The sequence below is a fragment of the Oncorhynchus clarkii genome, chromosome 28 (assembly GCF_045791955.1).
Source record: "Oncorhynchus clarkii lewisi isolate Uvic-CL-2024 chromosome 28, UVic_Ocla_1.0, whole genome shotgun sequence".
Taxonomy (NCBI): Eukaryota; Metazoa; Chordata; class Actinopteri; order Salmoniformes; family Salmonidae; genus Oncorhynchus; species Oncorhynchus clarkii.
This window is the reverse complement of record NC_092174.1, coordinates 33,964,532-33,990,151: the sequence shown is the minus strand read 5'-3', so window position 1 is coordinate 33,990,151 and position 25,620 is coordinate 33,964,532. Positions and strand designations below refer to the sequence as shown.

At 42.0% G+C, this 25,620-nt stretch overlaps 1 protein-coding gene across 2 annotated transcripts in view; it reads left to right on the top strand.

Annotated features, from left to right (window-relative positions):
* Positions 1–25,620, top strand: part of LOC139386674 (ephrin type-A receptor 4-like) — a 51,060-nt gene that overhangs the window by 5,966 nt on the left and 19,474 nt on the right. For both annotated transcript variants that reach the window (XM_071132464.1, XM_071132463.1), the window contains exon 4: positions 90–444. In XM_071132464.1, coding sequence (XP_070988565.1) covers positions 90–444 — 355 coding nt within the window. The remainder of the gene's footprint in view (positions 1–89; positions 445–25,620) is intronic.

Here is a 25,620-nt window from a genome sequence, read left to right as displayed (position 1 = left end):
GTTGTTTTTTCAGTGTAAAAATTACTATGAGGTAACATTGTGTTGCAATGGCTATTGATAATTATTAATGATATTATTATTATGATCAGGTGGACATCGGGGATCGCATCATGAAGCTAAACACGGAGGTGCGTAATGTAAAGGTCACAACCCGGAAGGGTTTCTACCTGGCGTTCCAGGATGTTGGCGCCTGCATCGCTCTGATCTCAGTTCGCGTTTTCTACAAGACCTGCCCCCTCAGCATCCGTAACCTGGCAACCTTCCCAGATACTAACACTGGAGCTGACACTTCCTCGTTAGTGGAGGTCAAGGGGTCGTGTGTGAACCAATCAGAGGAAAGGGAGGAGCCTAAGATGTATTGTGGCGCAGATGGAGAATGGCTGGTTCCCATTGGTGGGTGTGTCTGTATCCCGGGATACGAGGAGAAAGGTGGAGCCTGTCAGGGTAAGGCATTTGATTTACATATATTTCAATTTAATTACCACATTTTATTTGAAATTATATCGAACCCTGGGTGTATGCACTTAGTCGACTGAGCTAAAGTTAAGTCATCGGCTCTGAGCTCTGGAAGAGACATGGAAATAGGAGAGACTGTCGGGAACAGATGTTCTGAAGACAGTTTTATAGCACGCCCTTTCTCTCTCTATTAAACACACGGAAACACACACACACACACAGCAGTTGAGGCTCAATGCTTCAGTAGGGAGTGATATACAGCTGTGTGACTATTCTGACAACTTTATTTATGATGACCATAGCCGCAGCCTGCGGACCCAGCGGAGGATGTGTGTGTGATAGTAGAGAAAGGGGTACCTATATCAAATTGTTCTGTATGTGACAGACACCAGCTTCTCTCTCCCACTCCCTTCCTCTCTGTGCCTCTCTCTCTTTCTCCATAGTAGAGTTAATGACATCTGAAAGCTGTTTTCTTTAACAAGATTGAACTAAACCCTTGACTTTGGTCAGCTTTGATCTGAAGTTAAGGACCGGATATTTTTAACAGTATATCCTTTCCCCCCGCTCTATTAAATCAAGACAGCCCACTCAGGACTGGAGTACTTTAGTGGTGCCAAAGTACTCTCAGACTTAATGACCTACTGGACTGAATATTACATCTTAGCATTTCCATCATGTCACTTAAGGCAGTGGTTCCCAACCAGAGCTACTAGGACCCATGGGGGTACTTGGCCTATACACAGGGGGTCGTTTAAACAAAATATATAAAGTATGTATATATATATATATTTTACCTTTATTTAACTGGGCAGGTCAGTTATGAACAAATTCTTATTTTCAACGACGGCCTAGGAACAGTGGGTTAACTGCCTTGTTCAGGGGCAGAACAACATATTTTTACCTTGTCAGCTCAGGGATTCTACCTTGCAACCTTTCGGTTACTAGCCCAACGTTCTAACCACTAGGCTACCTGCCGCCCCACTTGAGAAAACTCATGAGACTATAGGCCTACAGGTAAAATGCACATGAGGGGGTACTCCAGGGGTACTCCAGGCAGAGCTAAATTTAGTTGGTGGTACAGTAACCAAAAAAGGTTAGGAACCACTGAATTAGTGGACTAGTGACCAACAGGGACACAGAGAAACAGGGAAAGAATGAGGCAGTGAATGAGAATAATACTTTATAGCTCTTTAGAGAGCTATGAAGAAAGAGTCCCCCCCTCCCCCATGGGAGAAATCAAAAGGTGGCCCTCTCTCACAGCCTCGCCTGCCATTGGATGGATACAAGGTGGATAGTGGGAAGGGGGAGGCATTAATCTTCAATGTGGGCTCGCTAAAGGCTTGTGGAGGGTTGGAAGGAGGTGGAGGGGTGGAGATAGAGGGAGGAGAGGAGGAAGGGATTCGTTTGTGAATGAGGGAGTTCTATGAGGAGGCCATTGGTGGATTAAGTCATTAATGACAGCCCAGCCTCCCAATTGTTGCTGTGTCGCAGTGTTAGAGGATGTGCACGAGGGGTGAACATGGAAGAGGTTCAGGGTTACCCCCCCTCCCCTAATCTTTATCCCCCACCTGTGTACCTCACCTGCAACCCCTCTAACGCTCCGACACAGCAACAATTGGGAGGCTGGGCTGTCAGTGACGCCTTATGCCACCGATGGCCTCCTGATATAACTGCTTCCCCATACTAATCCCCCCCCCCCCCCACCACCACCATTCCCCATTAAGAGCAGGGTCATGTCTGTTCTACATTACCGCAAAAATGGAAGTAGGGAACTAGTCTGTCGGAATTAAAGACTATAATTGGTTAAAGAACATTTAAATCAAAAAGGATATCAGTTTCATTTAAGGACCCAAAAATAGTTGGGATGAGATTTTCAACGTACTGATTCCATGGTTTATGTATGAACTGATACTCAAAACTATGCCGGATTCAAAACGTAGAACTTTTCAATGTAAATTATTATATAAAATTCTTGCAACCAATAGAATGTTATATATATGGGGGATACAGTCTATTCATCTCTGCAGATTAGATAACTAATGTAAAACATACTGTGTCCGTAAAACGTATATACTGTATATACTACCGTTCAAAAGTTTGGGGTCACTTAGAAATCTCCTTGTTTTTTAAATGAAAGCACTTTTTTGTCCACTAAAATAACATCAAATTGATCAGAAATACACTGTGGATATTGTTAATGTTGTAAATTACTATTGTAGCTGGAAATGGCTGATTTTTAACGGAATATCTACATAGGCGTAAAGAGGCCCATTATCAGCAACTATCACTCCTGTGTTCCAATGGCACGTTGTGTTAGCTAATCCAAGTTGATCATTTTAAAAGGCTAATTGAACATTAGAAAACCATTTTGCAATTATTTAGCACAGCTGAAAATTGTTATTCTGATTAAAGAAGCAGTAAAACTGGCCGCCTTTAGACTGGTTGAGTGTCTGGAGCATCAGCATTTGTGGGTTCGATTACAGGCTCATAATGACCAGAAACAAATAACTTGTGAAACTAGTCAGTCTATTTTTGTTCTGAGAAATTAAGGCTATTCCATGCGAGAAACTGCCAAGAAACTGAAGATCTCGTACAACGCTGTGTACTACACCCTTCACAGAACAGCGCAAACAGGCTCTAACCAGAATAGAAAGAGGAGTGGGAGGCCCCGGTGCACAACTGAGCAAGAGGGAAAGTACATTAGAGTGTCTAGTTTGAGAAACAGATACCTCACAAGTCCTCAACTGGCAGCTTCATTGAATAGTACCCCCAAAACCAGTCTCAACGTCAACAGTGAAGAGGCGTCTCCGGGATGCTGGCCTTCTAGGCAGAGTTCCACTGTCCAGTGTCTGTGTTCTTTTGCCCATCCTAATCTTTTATTTTTATTGGCCAGTCCGAGATATGGCTTGTTCTTTGCAACTCTGCCTAGAAGGCCAGCGTCCCGGAGTCGCCTCTTCACTGTTGACATATATTTGTATTTATTTTTTATTTGTATTTAACCTTTATTTAACTAGGCAAGTCAGTTAAGAACAAATTCTTATTTACAATTACAGTCTACCAAAAGCCAAGAGGCCTCCTGCGGGGACGGGAGCCTGGGATTTTAAAAAACAAACAATATAAATATAGGACAAAACACACATCACAACAAGAGACACAACACTTCATAAAGAGATACCTAAGACAACATAACAAGGCAGCAACACATGACAAAACAGCATGGTAGCAACACAACATGCCAACAACATGTCCACAGCACAAAGGTCAAGAAGGTTTTATAAATGAGCATCAACCAGTGGGCCTTGTGACGGGTATACAGAGTTGACCAGTTTATAGAGGGGTATAGAATGCAGTGATGTGTCCAATAAGGAGCATTGGTGGCAAATCTGATGGCCGAATGGTTAAGAACATCTAGCCGCTCAAGATCACCCTTACCTGCCGATCTATAAATGATGTCTCCGTAATCTAACATGGGTATGATGGTCATCTGAATCAGTTAGCTTGGCAGCTGGGATAAAAGAGGAGTGATTACGATAGAGGAAACCAAGTCTAGATTTAATTCTAGCCTGCAGTTTTGATATGTGCTGAGAGAAGGACAGTGTACCTCTAGCCATACTTGTAAATACTTGTATGAGGTGACAACCCTCAGAGGTAGTAATCACACTGGTGGGGAGAGGGGCATTCTTCTTAATTCTTACTACCACATGACCTTTGTTTTGGAGGTGTTCAGAACAAGGTTAAGGGTAGAGAAAGCTTGTTGTACACTGTGTGTGTGTGTGTGTGTGTGTGTGTGTGTGTGTGTGTGTGTGTGTGTGTGTGTGTGTGTGTGTGTGTGTGTGTGTGTGTGTGTGTGTGTGTGTGTGTGTGTGTGTGTGTGTGTGTGTGTGTGTAATTTGCCACAAAAATATATGGGGAATTGGAGTAATGCAGACAACTACATTGACGCTACAGTCTATCTGCTATATTAAAGCTGATCTACCCCCTAATGAAATACAGTTGTTTTTAAAATACATTTAAAAAAGAGCAGGGTCATGCTCGAGGTTGATGAAGACGTCAAAAGAGAGGAAACGAGGGAGAGACTGAGGAGGAGCATAGAGACAACAGAGGCAGTTTAAATGGGAATGGGACAGCCACACTCAGGAATAAAAGAGGATCTCTGTATTTTGTTAGTTTTATTTGAGTTTTGTCGCCTACTTTTTAGAGGGACTTTGTTCCGCTGTGGCTGCTCATCTGCTGCTGATAATCTGTGTTGTTATGTGGGTTACATCTGTGTGTGTATGTGGGTGGTATTTGTGCGTGTTCAGTATGTGGATGGTATCTGTGTGTGTGTATGTATGTGGGTGGTAAGAATCCAAGATGGCTCAGCAGTAAGACGTGTTTGTTTTCATCCCATGTAAATATAGTCCTTTTCAGAGTTTTTTGTATACATTTCAATCTCTTTTTTTCAATTTTCGAAATAAATATACATTCCTGCAACCTGCCTCACCCAATGTGGTACGGATCAGCTATTTTTTTAGACCTTATAACTGGAACCTCCATCAGAGGCTAGCCAGCTAATTAGTTACGAGCTATTTAGTCATTGTTAGCCTCTGCTAGCTGTCTTACCTTTAGCTCGGACTCCTGCCGCTTTAGCCTGGATAGCCCGGATAATACCTGCCAGTCTGCACAGCGCGATACCAGCCCTGAGCATATGGGACTGCTTTTTCCACTACATCACCGGATTCCTGCCGCAAGCTCTGGACCATTACACCAGATCTTTGCAGCTAGCTAATTACTACCGAGGAGCTATTGTGGCTAACGCCCTTGTCCAGAATCATGCACCAATTAGCCCCGAGCTAGGCTCATCTCCCGGCTAGCGAACGAAGTACACCAACTACAACACTTCTCTTGCCAATTAGCCTGGACCCTTTGTCGGCACGGAGCCCCGCCAATCCATCACGACTGGTCTGCTGACGTAACTAGGCCGATGTGCTCTCAACTGGCCTCTGCGTCGTGGATGTTTGGTGATGATCCATCTGCTAGCCCTGGCCTGCTAGCTCCCTGAATGCCGTGTCTCCCGCTCGCTCAACGTAGTAATCGACTACCGAACTGTTCCCTGTTTCATCTAGTGCTGCTCATTGGACCCTATGATCACTCGGCTACACAGCCGATGCCTGCGGGTCTGTCTATTAACACAAACTGGAACCCCCAACAGAAGCTAGCCAGCTAACTAGCTACTAGCTAGTAGTCAGTTAGCCACTGCTAGCGGTTATCAGCTAACCTTAGCCCGGTCAACTCCTGCCAGTCTGCACAGCGCGATTCAACCCAGAGCATACCGGACTGCTTTTTCTCCACCAAATCTCCATATCTCCGGTGCGTCCTACCGCAAGCTCTGAACCTTTCACCTGGATCAGCACAGCTAGCTAGCTGCTATCCAAGTGCCTACTCCTGGCTAACGTCTCTGTCCCGAAGCAAGCACCAGTTAGCCGGGAACTAGCCTCGTGCTAGGCCTATCTCTCGGCTAGCTGAAGAGGTCCATCAGCCACTTCTTGAGCTACAATACCTATTTTGCTAAGTGACCTGGACCCCTTTTACTGCCGACACAGAGCCCCGCTGATCCATCACGACTGGTTAACCGACGTAATCCGCCCGAGGAGGTTTCAAAAGGCTCCTCCGTCGCTACGTCCCCTGAAGGCCCATCCGCTAGCCTGCTATCCGCGGCCCGCTAGCTGTCTTGAGCATATCGGACTGTTAGCTGAATAGGTCCATCAGCCAACTTCTTGGACTACAATACCTATTTTGCTAAGTGGCCTGGACTCATTTTACTGCCTACATGGAGCCCTGCCAATCCATCACGACTGGTCTGCCAACGTAATCGTCCGAGGGGGCTACAACAGACTCTTCCGTCGCAACGTCCCTCTAAGGCCCTTCTGCTAGCCTGCTATCCCCGGCCCACTAGCTGTCTGAATCTCTGTGTCTTTTCGCCTAGCTACTCACTGGTCCCTATGATCACTCGCTACGCATGTCTCTCCCTAATGTCAGTATGCCTTGTCCATTGCTGATTTGGTTAGTGATTATTGTCTTATTTCACTGTAGAGCCTCCAGCCCTGCTCAATATGCCCTTCTGTTCCACCTCCCACATATGTGGTGATCTCACCTGGTTTAAATGGTATCTCTAGAGACAAAATCTCTCATCGTCACTCAATGCCTAGGTTTACCTCCACTGTATTCACATCCAACCATACCCTTGTCTGTACATTATGCCTTGAATCTATTCTTCCACTCCCAGAAACCTGCTCCTTTCACTCTCTGTTCTGAACGCACTAAACAACCAGTTCTTATAGCCTTTAGCTGTACCCTTATCCTAATCCTCCTCTGTTCCTCTGGTGATGTAGAGGTTAATCCAGGCCCTGCAGCGCTTAGCTCCACTCCCATTCCCCAGGCACTCTCATTTGTTGAATCTAACCGTAAAAACCTTAGTTTCATGCATGTTAACATCAGAAGCCTCCTCTCTACGTTTTTTTTATTCACTGCTGTAACACACTACCAGCCCAGATGTCCTAGCCGTGTCTGAATCCTGGCTTAGAAAGGCCACCAAAAAATCCTGAGATTTCCATCCCTAACTATAACATTTCCCGACAAGATAGAACTGCCAAAGGGGGCGGAGTTAGCCTGCAGAGTTCTGTCATACTATCCAGGTCTGTGCCCAAGCACTTTGAGCTTTGACTTCTAAAAATCCACCTGTCCAGAAACAAGTCTCTCACCGCTCCCGCTTATTATAGACCACCTTCAGCCACCTGCTGTGCCCTGGACACCATATGTGAATTGATTGCCCCCCATCTATCTTCAGAGCTCGTACTGTTAGGTGACCTAAACTGGGACATGCTTAACACCCCGGCCATCCTACAATCTAAGCTAGATGCCCTCAATCTCACACAAAAGATCAATGAACCTACCAGGTACAACCCCAAATCCGTAAACACGGACACCCTCATAGATATCATCCTGACCAACCTGCCCTCTAAATACACCTCTGCTGTCTTCAAACAGGATCTCAGCGATCACTGCCTCATTGCCTGTGTCCGTAATGGGTCTGCGGTCAAACGATCACCGGTCATCACTGTCAAACGCTCCCTAAAACACTTCAGCGAGCAGGCCTTTCTAATTGACCTCTACACAGACGACACCATTCTGTATACTTCTGGACCTTCTTTGGACACTGTGCTAACTAACCTCCAGACGAGCTTCAATGCCATACAACTCTCCTTCCGTGGCCTCAAACTACTCTTAAATGCATGTAAAACCAAATGCATGCTCTTCAACCGATCGCTGCCCGCACCGGCCCGCCTGCCCAGCATCACTACTCTGGACGGTTCTGACTTAGAATATGTGGACAACTACAAATACCTAGGTGTCTGGTTAGGCTGAAATCTCTCCCGCCAGACTCACATTAAACATCTCCAATCCAAAATTAAATCTAGAATTGGCTTCCTATGTATTTCACAACAAAGCATCCTTCACTCATGCTGCCAAAAATACCCTCGTAAAACTGACTATCGTATCGATCCTTGACTTCGGCGACTCATTTACAAAATAGCCTCCAACACTCTACTCAGCAAATTGGATGCAGTCTATCACAGTGCCATCTGTTTTGTCACCAAAGCCCCATATACTACCCACCACTGCGACCTGTTTGCTCTCGTTGGCTGGCCCTCGCTTCATATTCATTGCCAAACGCACTGGCTCCAGGTCATCTATAAGTCTAGGTAAAGCCCCGCCTTATCTCAGCTCACTGGTCACCATAGCAACACCCACCCGTAGCACGTGCTCCAGCAGGTATATTTCACTGGTCACCCCTAAACCCAATTCCACCTTTGGTCGCCTTTTCTTCCAGTTCTCTGCTGCCAATAACTGGAATGAATTGCAAAAATCACTGAAGCTGGAGACCCATATCTCCCTCACTAACTTTAAGCATCAGGTGTCAGAGCAGCTCACAGATCATTGCACCTGTACATAGCCCATCTGTAAATAGCCCATCCAACTACCTCATCCCCATATTGTCTTTTTTTCTCCTTTGCATCCCATTATCTCAACTTGCATATTCATTTTCTGCACATCTATCACTCTAGTGTTAATTGCTAAATTGTAATTGCTTTGCCACTACAGCCTATTTATTGCCTTAATCTTACCTCATTTGCACACACTGTATATAGATTTTTTTCTATTGTGTTATTGACTGTACGTTTGTTTATTCCATGTGGAACTCTGTGTTTGTGTCGCACTGCTTTGCTTTATCTTGGCCAGGTCGCAGTTGTAAATGAGAACTTGTTCTCAACTGGCCGACCTGGTTAAATAAAGGTGAAATAAAAATATAAAAAAAATCTGTGAATATGTGTGGGTGGTATACATTTGTAGTCAGAAGTTTACATACACCTTAGCCAAATACATTTAAACTCAGTTATTCACAATTCCTGACATTTAATCGCAATAAAGTTTCCCTGTTTTAGGTCAGTTAGGATCACCACTTTATTTTAAGACTGTGAAATGTTTCAGGTAGCCTTCCACAAGCTTCCCACAATTAATTGGGTGAATTTTGGCTCATTCCTCCTGACAGAGCTGGTGTAACTGAGTCAGGTATGTAGTCCTCCTTACTCGCACATGCTTTTTCAGTTCTGCCCAAGAATGTTCTTTGGGATTGAGGTCAGGGCTTTGTGATGGCCACTCAATACCTTGACTTTGTTGTCCTTAAGCCATTTTGCCACAACTTTGTAAGTATGCTTGGGGGTCATTGTACATTTGGAAGACCCATTTGCGACCAAGCTTTAACTTCCTGACTGTCTTGAGATGTTGCTTCAATATATCCACATAATTCTCCGTCCTCATGATGCCATCTATTTTGTGAAGTGCACCAGTCTCTCATGCAGCAAAACACCCCCACAACATGATGCTGCCACCCCTGTGCTTCACGGTTGGGATGGTGTTCTTCAGCTTGCAAGCCTCCCCCTTTTTCCTCTAAACGTATTAATGGTCATTATGGCCAAACAGTTCTATTTTTGTTTCATCAGACCAGAGGACATTTCTCCAAAAAGTACAATCTTTGTCCCTATGTGCAGTTGCAAACCGTTGTCTGGCTTTTTATGGTGGTTTTGGAACAGTGGATTCTTCCTTGCTGAGCAGCCTTTCAGGTTATGTCGATATAGGACTCATTTTACTGTGGATATAGATACTTTTGTACCTGTTTCCTCCAGCATCTTCACAAGGTCCTTTGCTGCTGTTCTGGGATTGATTAGCACTTTTCGCACCAAGTATTTTCATCTCTAGGAGACAGAACGCATCTCCTTCCTGAGCGGTAGATGGCTGCGTGGTCCCATGGTGTTTATACTTGCGCAATATTTTTCGTACAGATGAATGTGGTACCTTCAGGCATTTGGAAATTGCTCCCAAGGATGAACCAGACTTGTGGAGGTCTACAAAAACAATTCTGATGTCTTGGCTTTTCCCATGATGTCAAGCAAAGAGGCACTGAGTTTGAAAGTAGGCCTTGAAATACATCCACAGGTACACCTCCAATTGACTCAAATTATGTCAATTAGCCTATCAGAAGCTTCTAAAGCCATGACGTAATTTTCTGGACTTTTCCAAGCTGTTTAAAGGCACAGTCAACTGAGTGTATGTAAACTTCTGCTCCACTGGAATTGTGACACAGTGAATTATAAGTTAAATAATCTGTCTGTAAACAACTGTTGGAAAAATTACTTGTATCATGCACAAAACTATAGTTTAACAAGAAATTTGTGGAGTGGTTGAAAAACGAGTTTTAAAGACTCCAACCTAAGTGTATGTAAACTTCCGACTTCAACTGTATGTGAGTATGTGGGTGGTGTCTGTGTGGGTTGTGCATGTGTGAGTGGTAATTTTGTGTGTATTTGTGGGTGGTATCTGTGAGTGTGTGGGTGGTGTTTGTGTGTGTGTACAGTGCCTTCAGAAAGTATTTCCAACCCTTGACTTTTTCCACTTTTTCTTGTGTTAAAAAGTGGGATTAAATTAGATGTGATTGTATTTTTGTTGTTGTCAACTATCTACCCAAAATTCACAAATCTTCCAGCTATGTCAAGTTGGTTGTTGATCATTGCTAGATTACCATTTTCAGGTCTTGCCATAGATGTTCAAGTAGATTTAAGTCAAAATTGTAACTCGGACACTCAGGAACATTCTCTGTCTTTTTGGTAAGCAACTCCAGTGTAGATTTGCTTTGTGTATTAGGTTATTGTCATGCTGAAAGGCAAATTCATATCCCAGTGTCTGTTGGAAAGCAGACTGAACCTGGTTTTCCTCTAGGATTTTGCCTGTGCTTAGCTCTATTCAGTTACTTTTTATATAAAAAAAACCTCCTTAGTAATTGCTGATAACAAACATACCCATAACATGACGCAGCCACCATCATGTGAAAATATGAAGAGTGGTACTCAGTGACGTGTTGGATTTTCCACAAACATAACACTTTGTAATCAGGACATGAAGTTAATTTCATTGCAGTTTTACTTTAGTGCCTTATTGCAAACAGTATGCATGTTTTGGAATATTTTTATTCTGTACAGGCTTCCTTCTTTTCACTCTGTCGTTTAGGTTATTATTGTGGAGCAACTACAATGTTGTTTCGTCTTCAGTTTTATCCTATCATAGCCATTAAACTCTATAACAGTTTTAAAGTCACCATTGGCCTCATGGTGAAGTGGTTTCCTTCCTTTCCAGCAACTTAGTTAGGAAGGAAGCCTATACCTTTGTGACTGGGTGTATTTATACACCATCCAAAGTGTGTTCAGTGTGTTTTTTAGTAGTCATTCAAAAATCATGTTAAGCACTATTATTGCACACAGAGTGAGTCCATGCAACTTATTATCTAACTTGTTAAGCACATTTTTACTCCTGTGGAGTCACTGGCCTATACACCAAAATAATGAAAAGGTCAAGGGGTGTGAATACTTTCTGAATGCACTGTATGAGAGAGAGAGATGTGAATTTGTAAGATGTGTCCAAGTGTCAGAGAGATGTCAGAGAGATATTATGGCTGTAATTCACTCCTATGTACCTTCAGAGCACCCAACAGAGCATTCGGCATTTGGTTGTGTGTATGCTTGTCTAAGTGTGTGTATGCGTGCATTTGTGCATGTGTGGAAGAGAAATGGAGAGTGAGTTGGAGTGGGACAGAGAGAGAGATTGTGGGTGCAGATAGCCGTACTGAGTGTGTAATTGCAGTAGACATCTCATCACGTCTGTCATAATTATAAGCAGATGTGGGACTTGTCCAGGTACTCAGCTCTGTTTGTGTGTGTGTGTGTGCATGCTTCTCTCTATGTGGGAGAATCCTGAATACATGATCATCACCTGTCTAGTGAGAGAGGAGAAAGAGAGAGATATGGGGATGAGATAGATGTATAGAGTTAGGGGGTGGGAGAACAAGAGGAGAGTGAAAAAGCAACATTCACAGTAAAGGTGCCCTTAAATTTCTGTCATCTTTGTAATTTACATATTCTTTTTTTTTTACACAAATGCAAATCCAGAAAATGCTAATCCAACGCTTTACATAGTTGTGTGTCTACTTCTGTGTTGGTTTCCATAACCCTGTACTCTCTCTCTTCCAAAGGAATAGAGATATTTCAAATGTTATATTATGTCGATATACAGTGTTACAAACTGCAGAAATAGTTCAAATACGATAGGGAAAATAAATAAACATAAATATGGGTTTTATTTACAATGGTGTTTGTTCTTCACTAGTTCCCTTTTTTAGTAGCAACAGGTCACAAATCTCACTTTTGTGATGGTGGTATTTCACCCAATACATATGGGAGTTTATCTAAATTGTATTTGTTTTGGAATTCTTTGTGGGTCTGTGTAATCTTTGGGAAATAGGTGTCTCTAATGTGGTCATATATTTGGCAGGAAGTGCAGCTCAGTTTTCATCAAATTTTTGTGGGCAGTGTGCACAACAGCGTGTCTTCTCTTAAGAGCCAGGTCTGCCTATGGTGGCCTTTCTCAATAGCAAGACTATGCTCACTGAGACTGTACATAGTCAAAGCTTTCCTTAATTTTTGGTCAGTCACAGTGGTCAGGTATTCTGCCACTGTGTACTCTCTATGGCCAAATAACATTATAGTTTTCTCTGTTTTTTCGTTATTTCTTTCCAATGTGTCAAGTAATTATCTTTTTGTTTTCATGATTTGGTTGGGTCTAATTGTGTTGCTCTGTGGGGTCTGTTTGTGAACAGAGGGGACTCACATATGTGATCGACCGGCTCGATTCGGTCTTATGAAGCAACATTTGTTTTTTACATTGGATAAAAGTAGAGACTCCGAGCTAGAAAATGTTATCATACACTTGTCGTGTCTTTACTATCATTAAACTGAAGACTTATAAGTTTTATCAAAGATTCTCTGTAATTAGTATTACGCGATTAGACTGATTAATCATGTAAATGTAATTAACTAGGAAGTCGGGGCACCAAGGAAAAATATTCAGATTACAAAGTTATAATTTCCTAAAATAATTTTTCAAATATTTTATCTGATCAATTAGCCTTCAAATTAATTAATTATTTACTTTACCTCACGTTAGTCTCATTCCAAACGTCGTAAATTGTTGGTTATCTGCACGAACCCAGTGTTCACTATGAGTCATCCATACATCAATTGTCTTAAATCATTTATTTATTACTAAGTAATTCACAGAAATGCGTAAATATGGTTACAAGAAATGATAGGAGAATGTGCCCCAGTGGGCTGAACCGGCATGGCGGCTTGTTAGACAAAAGGGAAGTGGGGGTCGACTAAGAAGTCACTACAGAGTGATAATTATAACAATTGAAATGCTAATCCCTTGCACATGAACGCTCACTCATTCGGGAACAATTGCAATCAATATATATATTTACGCTCAGTGTGTCATCTTGATCGCTGGTGAAAAGTTTGTTTCTTTTTGTAGAATTCTCTCTCTCGCTATCTCTCTATCTATCTCTCTCTCTCTCTCTCTCTCTCTCTCTGTCGTGGTTATAGTGGATAGTTCAGAGTGACATTCATTCGTTTCGTAATAGAGTGAATGTTTCGGCGGTTGTCGTTCTTCACGTTCAATGATACCGAATTCCTAGCTGCAGACTAGTAATTAATATCAAAGACTCGTTCTTATTTTGTCGGTATCGATAGTCTAAGAGTTTAACCACGTGGTATGGTTAAAAGATTCAGCAATGGTCCACAACCTTTGTCCTCCCCTAATGGAGAAAAACTTGGTCTGCAACCTTTAGTCATCTCGTAATTGAGGTAGGCTTGGTCTGCTGATCAAAAACCCGAGTGGGGGTTTTATTTTTTCTAACTGGCTAGCTTGCTAGCTACTTCCAGTCACAAATGAGAGAACACCTCACTGTGGCCATTTTACTCGTCCTATCAGAGCTAGTTAGGCTGTTTTTATGTTATCCAGAGCGTTGGTAACTGTAACTGTGCAGCTAGCAAAAAAATTATTACGCTTTTTTGCCAACGTTTACTGACACCGGCCATATTCAACGGGTGTTCAGTGTTCGTAAATTGGTCAGTTAATCTGCGCTCTAGCACACTCAGACAAGAGTGGTCTGAAATCGGAGTTGATAGCCAGAGCGAATTTACCAGCTATGTCTATTGACAGTTGTCGCAGTGACATCATGAACATTCTATTGAAATGGTTACTTGCATAGTGGAGTCTTTTTGTTTAGACATGTAGCTAGCTAAACAATGAAACATAATCCCAACTCATAATGTTACTATCCTGCATGAATCTGCAGGTAGCTAACCAATAAGGTTCAGTGTTAGCTAGCTAACATTAAGCTATAACTAGCAATGCAAATGGCTCTGAGATACGAATAGTATTACTACACAGAACATACATATAACATTAACTAACGAGACAGCCAGCTAAGGTTAGCCAGATAGCCAACAGCACGTTTTAACTTGAAATTAAAATGACTTTCTGACAAAATTAGAAACGTGTAATATCTGAAAATGTTGCTAGCTAGACTATTTTTACCTGTATACATCCTCCCTCTCATTCACAGATACCATGGTTGCCCTTAGTTTGAAGATGTAATCTGAAGACAGGTGTTTTATACAATAGTCTTCTGTGTGTTCTCTTTTCGACTCCCTCTTAATATTTGCAATCAAACGCCTGAATTTTCTCCATCTCCTTAGCTATCATATTGTAATTCCACTGAGCATTCCACTGTTTTCAAAACTCGGTCCTCCAGAAAGTGGAGAGCAACACTTTTGCAATTCTACTACAGTACTTGATATCTTTCAAAAAAAGTTGCGTTACAAATGATTACCTACACATACTGACCAGCTCATGTTATAGACAGAAGCGTGCTACATGGCAGACCAATCCAAACTCATCTCTCAGCATATCCAGCCCATCCATTTTTCTCAGCCAATCATGGCTTGCTTGAAGGTTCCCGTCCTTTTCTGTGGCTAAACCAACTAGGCTCGTAATTTAACAATTTGCTTCGTATTTACAGATGGCATGCAAGTTTGTTATTAAGACACATGAAAGTTCACATGTTCCAGAAGGCATTTCTTCCCAAAAAAAACATTTTGATTTCTAAAAAAAGTTTACATTCAAATGGAGTGCAACATACACTTAGTTTCCTGAAACGAGTCACATATGTGCTTACGGGACTCTTATCCAGGTTCATATCTCTGTAGGTGATGGCTTTGTTATGGAAGGTTTTTTGAAATCAACAAAGCATGAGAACTTAGCTTTTGTATTGTTGTAGTCTGCTGTTAATGCATAGAATTTTCCCAAAGTTGCTGTTGACACATATCCCATGGTAGTTATTGAGATCACATGTGTCCTTGGTTCCAAATATTGTGGAAGATGCCAGAGCTGAGGATGATGTTAAAGAGTTTAAGCATAGCAAATTGGAATTTGTGGTCTATATATTTTATCATTTCATTGAGGATACCATCAACACCACCGGCCTTTTTGGGTTGGAGGTTTATCCTTTACATTCAATGTAATTGGACAATCCAGTGGGTTCTGGAAGTCTTTAGTAGTTTATTCTAAGACACCTCACTATTACAGTGAAACGTTTTGTCCAGGAAGTTGTCTTGAAGGGATTGAATTTGTTGTTGCCTAATTGTTTTTGGTGGGTTTCTACACTATTTTTGTTCCATCTATGACATTTCTTAATATTATGCAGTTTCTTTGGCTTTGATGCCTCATGATTTGAGTATTTCTCTGTTCAAGTAGACTGATTTTGCTGTGATCTGATAAGGGTGTCAGTGGGCTGACTGTGAACGCTCTGAGAGACTCTGTATTGATGTCAGTGATGAATTTAGTTTTAATGAATTTATTTGCAAATTATGGTGGAAAATAAGTATTTGGTCAATAACAAAAGTTTATCTCAATACTTTGTTATATACCCTTTGTTGGCAATGACAGATATCAAACATTTTCTGTAAGTCTTCACAAGGTTTTCACACACTGTTGCTGGTATTTTGGCCCATTCCTCCATGCAGATCTCCTCTAGAGCAGTGATGTTTTGGGGCTGTTGCTGGGCAACACGGACTTTCAACCCCCTCCAAAGATGTTCTATGGGGTTGAGATCTGGAGACTGGCTAGGCCACTCCAGGACCTTGAAATGCTTCTTACGAAGTCACTCCTTCGTTGCCCGGGCGGTGTGTTTGGGATCATTGTCATGCTGAAAGACCCAGCCACGTTTCATCTTCAATGCCATTGCTGATGGAAGGAGGTTTTCACTCAAAATCTCACGATACATGGCCCCATTCATTCTTTCCTTTACGCGGATCAGTCGTCCTGGTCCCTTTGCAGAAAAACAGCCCCAAAGCATGATGTTTCCACCCCCATGCTTCACAGTAGGTATGGTTTTCTTTGGATGCAACTTAGCATTCTTTGTCCTCCAAATACGACGAGTTGAGTTTTTACCAAAAAGTTATATTTTGGTTTCATCTGACATTATGACATTCTCCCAATCTTCTTCTGGATCATCCAAATGCTCTCTAGCAAACTTCAGACGGGCCTGGACATGTACTGGCTTAAGCAGGGGGACACGTCTGGCACTGCAGGATTTGAGTCCCTGGCGGCGTAGTGTGTTACTGATGGTAGGCTTTGTTACTTTGGTCCCAGCTCTCTGCAGGTCATTCACTAGGTCCCCCTGTGTGGTTCTGGGATTTTTGCTCACCGTTCTTGTGATAATTTTGACCCCACGGGGTGAGATCTTGCGTGGAGCCCCAGATCGAGGGAGATTAGCAGTGGTCTTGTACATCTTCCATTTCCTAATAATTGCTCCCACAGTTGATTTCTTCGAACCAAGCTGCTTAGCTATTGCAGATTCAGTCTTCCCAGCCTGGTGCAGGTCTACAATTTTGTTTCTGGTGTCCTTTGACAGCTCTTTGGTCTTGGCCATAGTGGAGTTTGGAGTGTGACTGTTTGAGGTTGTGGACAGGTGTCTTTTATACTGATAACAAGTTCAAACAGGTGCCATTAATACAGGTAACGAGTGGAGGACAGAGGAGCCTCTTAATGAAGAAGTTACAGGTCTGTGAGAGTCAGAAGTCTTGCTTGTTTGTAGGTGACCAAAATCTTATTTTCCACCATAATTTGCAAATTAATTAATTAAATATCCTACAATGTGATTTTCTGGATTTTTTTTCTCATTTTGTCATAGTTTAAGTGTTTTTTAAGTGGGAGAACTTGCACAATTGGTGGCTGACTAAATACTTTTTTGCCCCACTGTATTTGGTTTTGAGGCACAGTCCTGGTAAATGCTTGCATTCACCCACTGTGGCTGGGTGAAAGGATTGTTGTGGTAGCAGGGTTGAGATTTTCTCTTTCTTGAGTCGGAAGTGCCCCTGACTGTTCCAGTGTGTCAGCTGTCTTGGTGCTGGATGGAGGGAGGGAACCAGAGTTATGGATAGATGGAGCGATACATGAGGGCAGGATGGACATCATAGGGAGTTATGGGTTTGACCTGGGGAAAATGAGATGTTTTTCATTGTTAAACCCAAGGCTGTCCCAATCACTGCTCTGTGGTCTAGGTATTCTTGTAAACTGTAACACAATACAGCTCCTAAATCTTCCTCTGATTCAGTAATCCCTGTTCTATTCTGCTACTACCTGCCTGCAGCTCTTGTGAACTAAACCAGAGTTCCTAACCAGATGAACTATGATTATCCTCAAAGGAGACGTTTGTCAACACCTCTGCAGTGACACACAGTGAGTGGTGTAGTTAAACACAACAGGACATCTGGGTTGGATATTATACTGTATATGACTACTCTGAGAGAGTGAGATGTCTGTGTGTCAGGCCTACCTAAACCAGGATTAGATCCTTCCTCACCAACACACACACACACACACACAGCCACACACAATGTACTCACACATGTACGTACACACATGCACACACACACACACAATGTACTCACACACAATGTACTCACACATGTACGTACACACATGCACGCACACACACCTTGTGGAGACACACAATTCAGTCCCATTCAAAATCCTATTTTCCCTAAACCTAACCCGTACTCTTACCTTAACCCAAAAACATAAGCCTAATGCTAGCTCCTATCCCTAACCCTAGCTCCTAACCCTGACCCTTAACGTAATTCTAACACTAATATTAACCTTAACCCTAAACCACCTAGAAATAGCATTTGACCTTGTAGGGACTAACAAAATGTCCTCAGTTGGTCAAATGTTTGTTTGTTTACTATTCTTGTAGGGACTCCTGGCCCCCACAAGAATAGTTAAACACGTCCACAAACACACACACACGTACACACTGTTACACTGATGCATCTGTCACTGAATAGGTGTTGACACTCCAGAATTCATCTCTCCTTCCTCCATCAGTCGACCAAACATGCTAGTAATATACTAGTTTAGGTGGATTTAGTTTCACATTCTCACAGCTTTTAGTGTGTGTGGGGGGGGGGGGGGGGCTCAGGCTGGGAGAGGGGCGGTTGGAACCGACAGTGAGAATATTAGCATGTCAAAATCCCCCTGCAACAATGATTCCCTTCTTTCTCTCGCTCTCTCACAGCTTACTGAGTTCATAGCAGAAATAAAGATTTCTACACTCATTTACTCACTCTACCTCACTCCGCCTTCACACACACATACACACACGTGACTTGTCTCCATAGACATTAAAACTAGTAGATAGTGATAGCGCTGACGTCAGTTTGAAGCATGTCATATTGCTGAATGGGGCTGATTGGCACCATAAAATCGCTAAGGATCATGGTGAAAGTGGCTGTATGGTACATCATGGTTGATGTAGTCCTTTTCATCCTGCCTGAGTGCGCGAGCCTTCTCATAGCCTGCCGGCCCATGATTGGTCTGTGTCAGCACGTGGTCCTGTGTGAAGACAAATGTAGAAATTCGAACGGATCACTATTTAATTAAATATCTAGTAGTTAGAACGCATCACTATTTAATAAAATATCTAGTAGTTAGAACGCATCACTATTTAATAAAATATCTAGTAGTTAGAACGCATCACTATTTAATAAAATATCTAGTAGTTAGAACGCATCACTATTTAATAAAATATCTAGTAGTTAGAACGCATCACTATTTAATTAAATATCACATTTTGTAGGGAACTTTAACATAATTCACCTTCCTCCATCAGTTGGGGATCGAACTTGATTATAAACTAATTTTAAAGCCCAAAACAACATCTAAAAAAATCTGCCGATGGCAATTTATTTAGGCTTTCTAGTGCAGACCAGGGCTTTTGGCCTAGCTAGGTTGCAACACAGTAGCTGACCAGCAGAGCTCATGACTTCACACTCCAGACCGGATACTGGAGGCCTGGTTGTCTCCCCCCTACCTGCTTGGCTGGCAGCTTCAACTGCTCTCATCAGGACATTGGATACAAAAGCCAAGAAACTGACTGTTTACAGTGTGTATCTACTGTCCTTCCTCCTCTGTCACTGTGTGCATTCCTGCCCTGCAGGATCTTATCAGGGGGCGGGTCTCCTGTCTCTCTGAGTCTGATGGATGACCCCGGAGCTGTCAATCAAGGAGACACACGATACCTGACCTGCCATTGACATGAAAAAAAATAAACACACACTTACTCTCTCACACACACACAGTCTCTGTCGCTCACATACTCACACACATGCACAACCATACTGGCATACATTTTGGCACACTGTGAGCTATTGAGGTGTAGCAGGAAGACAGGACACAATGCTGTGAGCTGGCTTTGTCTCCATCCCACCCTGCCCTCCTCCCTCTTCTCCACATTAAACAGAGGGCAGGTGACTGAAAGAGAGGGAGAGAGAATGAAGAGGGAGAGAATAAGAAAGGGATGTGCAGCCATAAACTCTCTCCCCCTCTCTCTCTACCATACCTGCTTTCTCAACCTCTGAATTCTCCGCTTTGAAAAGCTAACTGACATTTACTCCTGAGGTGCTGACCTGTTGCACCCTCTATAGCCACTGTGATTATTATTGAACCCTGCTGGTCATCTATGAACGTTTGAATATCTTGAGGAACGAGCCGGCTTTAATGGACCTTTTTGTTAGATATTACTGCACTTTTGGAGCCAGGAACACAAGTATTTCACTAAACCTGCAATAGCATCAGATAAATATGTGTATGCCACCAATATCATTTAATTTGATGCACTCTTATAATCTCCACCCGGCACAGCCAGAAGAGGACTCGCCACCCCTCACACATGTGTGTGCGTGTTTTTATGCTATCAGTGCTTAATTGAGCTATAAAAAACAATAATCTTTAAAGCATTCCCTTGTGTTTGAGAGAGAGTGGACTGATCACCCCAATCCACAAAAGTGGAGACAAATTTGACCACAATAACTACCTTGGGATATGCGTCAAAAGCAACCTTGGGAAAATCCTCTGCATTATCAATAACATCAAACTTGTACATTTCCTCAGTGAAAACAATGTACATTGGTTCCTCCTTTAAAAGTTGCGTAATACTGCACATCCCATAGGCATACAGTTATTTTTATCCTCCACTACACAATAAGCAAGTAAATAGTTAGCTAGCTATGCTACTTATACTACATTGCACGTAAAGGCAAGCTTACACAATTGTACATTCAATTTGCATTAAATGCTTTAGCTAGCTAGATTCTTTACATCCACTGTTTCCCACTGTTGCTGGTTTTCTCAGGAGTCACTAAAACATTTAACAACATGAATTGCAATGTCATACTCATGTAATAACACCAGCTAGCTAGCTTGCTAATATTAGCTAGTCAGCTAACTTGATAAATAGCGATTTTCATAAATTAACTTTATGACAAAAATATGCACAATCATCTGTCTCTACGTCAACTAACGTATTCCTCTCAAGTGTACATTTTTTGCTTGACTCGTTATGACGTTATAATTACTTACATTTGCTTCCACCGTAATGTTTTGTCAGCCATCTTTGCTGAAGAAAGTCACCAGGGACGGGTGGCTCGTATCAAATTCGTCATTGGAACCACTCGATATGATTGGTCATATAAAAACCTTGGGACCCAAATGCATAATGAGTGCTCTAACTCCCCCTTGTGGTGGTCTGGAGCAATGAAGCCGTGACGCTGGGTACCTCTAAGTCCCGCGGTGCAATCTCGCAACTTTTAAAGGAGGAACCACTGTACTGAGCAAATGTCAAATTAATTTTACCGTACGATAGACCACGTATTCATCCTGCACACCCTAACTGACAAACAAACAAACCAAAACAAATGCAACGTCTTCTCATGCTTTTGTTGACTCAATTTGGCATGGTCTGCTATACAAATTAATGGAAAGTGGTGTTGGGGGAAAAACATACGACAATATAAAATCCATGTACACAAACAACAAGTGTGCGGTTAGAATTGGCAAAAAACAAATTTCTTTCCCCAGGGTTGTGGGGTGAGACAGGGATGCAGCCACCTTATTCAACATATAAATCAACGAAATGGCGAGGGTACTAGAACAGTCTGCAGCACCCGACCTCACCCTACTAGAATCTGAAGTCAAATGAATACTGTTTGCTAATGATCAGGTGTTTCTGTCCCCAACCAATGAGGGTCTACAGCAGCACCTAGATCTTCTGCACAGATTCTGTCAGACCTGGGCCCTGACAGTAAATCTCAGTAAGACAAAAATAATGGTGTTCCAAAAAAAGGTCCAGTTGCCAGGATCTCAAATACAAATTCCGTCTAGAGTTGCCCTAGAGCACACAAAAAACAATACATACCTCGGCCTAAACATCACAGCCACAGGTACCTTCCACAAAGCTGTCAACGATCTGAGAGACAAGGCAAGAAGGGCCTTCAATTAGGATCTGGCAAAAAACACTTGAATCAGTTATATAATCCATTGTCCTTTATGGTTGTGAGATCTGGGGTCCACTCACCAGAATTCTGCAAAAACATCCTTTGTGTACAATGTAAAACATCAAATAATGCATGCAGAGCAGAATTAGGCCGATACCCGCTAATGATCAAAATCCAGAAAAGAGTCGTTCAATTCTACAGCCACCTAAAAGGAAGCGTTTCCCAAACCTTCCATAACAAAGCCATCACCTACAGAGATATGAACCTGGATAAGAGTCCCGTAAGCACATATGTGACTCGTTTCAGGAAACTAAGCGTATGTTGCACTCCATTTGAATGTTTAAAAAAAATTAGGAATCAAAATGTGTTTTTTGGAAGAAATGCCTTCTGGAACATGTGAACTTTCATGTGTCTTAATAACAAACTTGCATGCCATCTGTAAATATGAATCTCAGTAAGACAAAAAGAATGGTGTTCCAAAAAAGGTCCAGTTGCCAGGACTGGTTTTCTGTAGCAAATCGGCAGTGTATCAAATACTTGTTCTCCCCACTGTACACCTTACACAATAACTAATAAAGTCTTTGCTTGCTTTATTGACTTTAAAAAAGTTTTCAATCCTATTTGGCATGAAGGGCATTTTTACAAAATTCTCCAAAGTGGGCTTGGTGGTGAGGTGTATGACTTAATAAAATGTATGTACACAGAAAACAAGTGTGCAATAAAAATCTAAAACCAAAGAACATCATTATTATCACCACGTCGACGTGTGATACAAGGCTGCAGTTTGAGTCCAAATCTTTTCAACATTTATCTTAATGAATTAGCAGACATGTTGGACCATTCTCCAGCCCCAGGACTCACACTATTTGACACAAGAGGTAAAATACCTGCTATATGCTGATGATTTGCTACTTCCATCACCAACCAAAGAAGGTCTTCAACAGAACCTGAGCAAGAGCAATATTGCCATAATTGGGCCCTGGCAGTACATTTAAAAAAACGAAATAAACAGATGTCAGAATCACAAATAGAAATATAATTATAGAAATAGAAATTATAAATATAAATATTTCGCAACAAAGCCTCCTTCACTCACGCCGCCAAACCCTAGTAAAACTGACCATCCTACCGATCCTCGACTTTGGCGACGTCATCGACAAAATAGCTTCCAACACTCTACTCAGCAAACTGGATGCAGTCTATCACAGTGCCATTCATTTTGTTACTAAAGCACCTTATACCACCCACCACTGTGACCTGTATGCCCTAGTCGGCTGGCCCTCGCTACATATTTGTGACCAGACCCATTGGCTCCAGGTCATCTATACGTCTATGCTAGGTAAAGCTCCGCCTTATCTCAGTTCACTGGTCACGATAACGCCCATCTGTAGCACACGTTCCAGCAGGTATATCTCACTGATCATCCCCAAAGCCAACACCTCATTTGGCCACCTTTCCTTCCAGTTTTCTCCTGCCAGTGACTGGAACGAATTGCAAAAATCGCTGAAGTTGGAGACTTTTATTTCCCTCACCAACTTTAAACATCAGCTATCTGAGCAGCTAACTGATCGCTGCAGCTGTACATAGTCCATAATTTTCTGCTCTTTTGCACACCAGTATCTCTACTTGCACATCATCATCTGGTCATTTATCACTCCAGTGTTAATCTGCTAAATTGAAACTATTCGCTCCTATGGCCTATTTATTGCCTACCTCCTCACGCCTTTTGCACACACTGCATATAGACTTTATTTGTTCTACTGTGTCATTGGCTTGTTTATTGTTTACTCCATGTGTAACTCTTGTGTTGTCTGTGTCACACTGCTTTGCTTTATCTTGGCCAGGTCGCAGTTGTAAATGAGAACTTGTTCTCAACCAGCCGACCTGGTGAAATAAAGGTGAAATAAAGGTGAAATAAATAGTATGGCAGTGAATACACTCAAAGAAAAAGCCTGCAGAGAATTTTATGCAATAAAAATGAAATGATTCAATATCAACATCCCAATTAGAATTTGGACCAAAATAATTGACAGTGTAATCCTACCAATAGCTCTTTACAGAAGTGAGGTTTGGGGGCCAATCAATAAACTGGACTTTAATATGTGGGACAAACATCCAATTGAAGCCCTACATGCAGAATTCTGTCGGGAAAATTCTACAAGTCCAGAGAAATACACCAACTAATGCATGTATGGCAGAACTGGGCCGCTTTCCAGTGGTAATGAAAATTCTCAAAAGATCCTTCAAAATTTGGTTACATCCAAATTCAAGTCTGCAATTTAAAGCACTTCAAATCCAGGAGCTGAGCCCAGAAATGAGCCCTTTAGTCAGCTGGTCTTGAACCTAAACAACCAAGCTGACAACAGCACTGCTTCAAAAGAAAGAATTCAAATAAACAAAATCATGAACCAATCAAGGGACTCATTTACAACATTGGAAAAACCAAACAAAATCCCAAAGCCGACTAAATTGCTATCTGACCCTAAACAAAGAATATGCATTGGCTGATTTTCTCTACTCTTTCAGAGATATGAAGCAGAGACAGATCCTTACCAAGTACAGGCTGTTTCCACCAATTGGCAATAGAAACCGGCAGACATAAAAAGACATAACTACCCAAAGAGGAGTGTGTATGTGGTCACTGCACGACAGGGGAGGTAGAAACAGAGATTAACTTTCTCCTTTACGGTGAGAAATATTCCTCACCAAGAGATTCATTTTTCACAGAAATGACTACATTTAAAAACTAAAAATACTCATGGGCGTAGGAGCAATTGCTCCTCTTGCAGCCAAATATGTATTTTCCTGCCATAGCCTGAGGGACACTGAATAATAACATCTGCATAGTAAACAGTAACTTACTTATTATTAGTATTATTGGTATTATTGTTATTACTATTATTACTGTTGTTTATCATTCCAAATAGCAGTGGTATGGGTAGTAGGGTGATGGTAATGATAGCAGTTCAGTGATGGTGGTGGTGGTAGTAGTAGTAATGATGATGGTAGTTGTAGTACTGATGTAATGGTGAAGAGACAGTTACTTAATTATAAGTTAGTTTCATTTTCCATGTTTAGCTTTTTATATTTATTACATTTCTAATATGTCTGTTCTTTTTGTATATCATTGTGTATTATTTACTACCATTGTATATTATTTTATTACAAGGTATATTGTATACAATGTTGCTTTGGCAATATTGACACAATGTTTTTCGTGCCAATAAAGCAGCTTGAATTTGAAAGAGCATTAGTGAGAGCATTAGAGAGAGAGCATTAGTGAGAGAGCATTAGAGAGAGAGCATTAGAAAAAGAGAGAAAGCATTAGAGAGAAATAAAGCCAGAGGGCATTAGAGAGAGAGCATAAGAGAGCGATTATTAGAGAGAAAGGAAGAGCGAGCAATGGAGAGAAATAGAGGGCATTAGAAAGAGATTATTAGAGAGAAAGAAAGAGGGAGAGCATTGGAGAGAAATAGAGAGAGCATTAGAAAGAGAGATTATTAGAGAGAAGGAGAGAGCATTAGAGAGAGGGCATTAGACCGAGAGCATTAGTGAAAGAGAGAGATGGCATTAGAGAGAGAGGGAGAGGGCATTAGAGAGAGAGAGAGAGAGAGGGCATTAGAGAGAGAGAGGGGGCGTTAGAAAGAGAGAGGGCATTATATAGAGAGAGAGGGCATTAGAGAGTGAGAGGGGCATTAGAAAGAGAGAGAGGGAGGGAGGGGGTATGAGAGAGCGATAGAGGGCATTAGAGAGAGGGAGAGCATTAGAGAGGAGAAAGAGAGATGATTAAAGAGCAAGAGAGAGCATTAGAAAGAGAGGGAGAGAGTATTAGAAAGAGAGG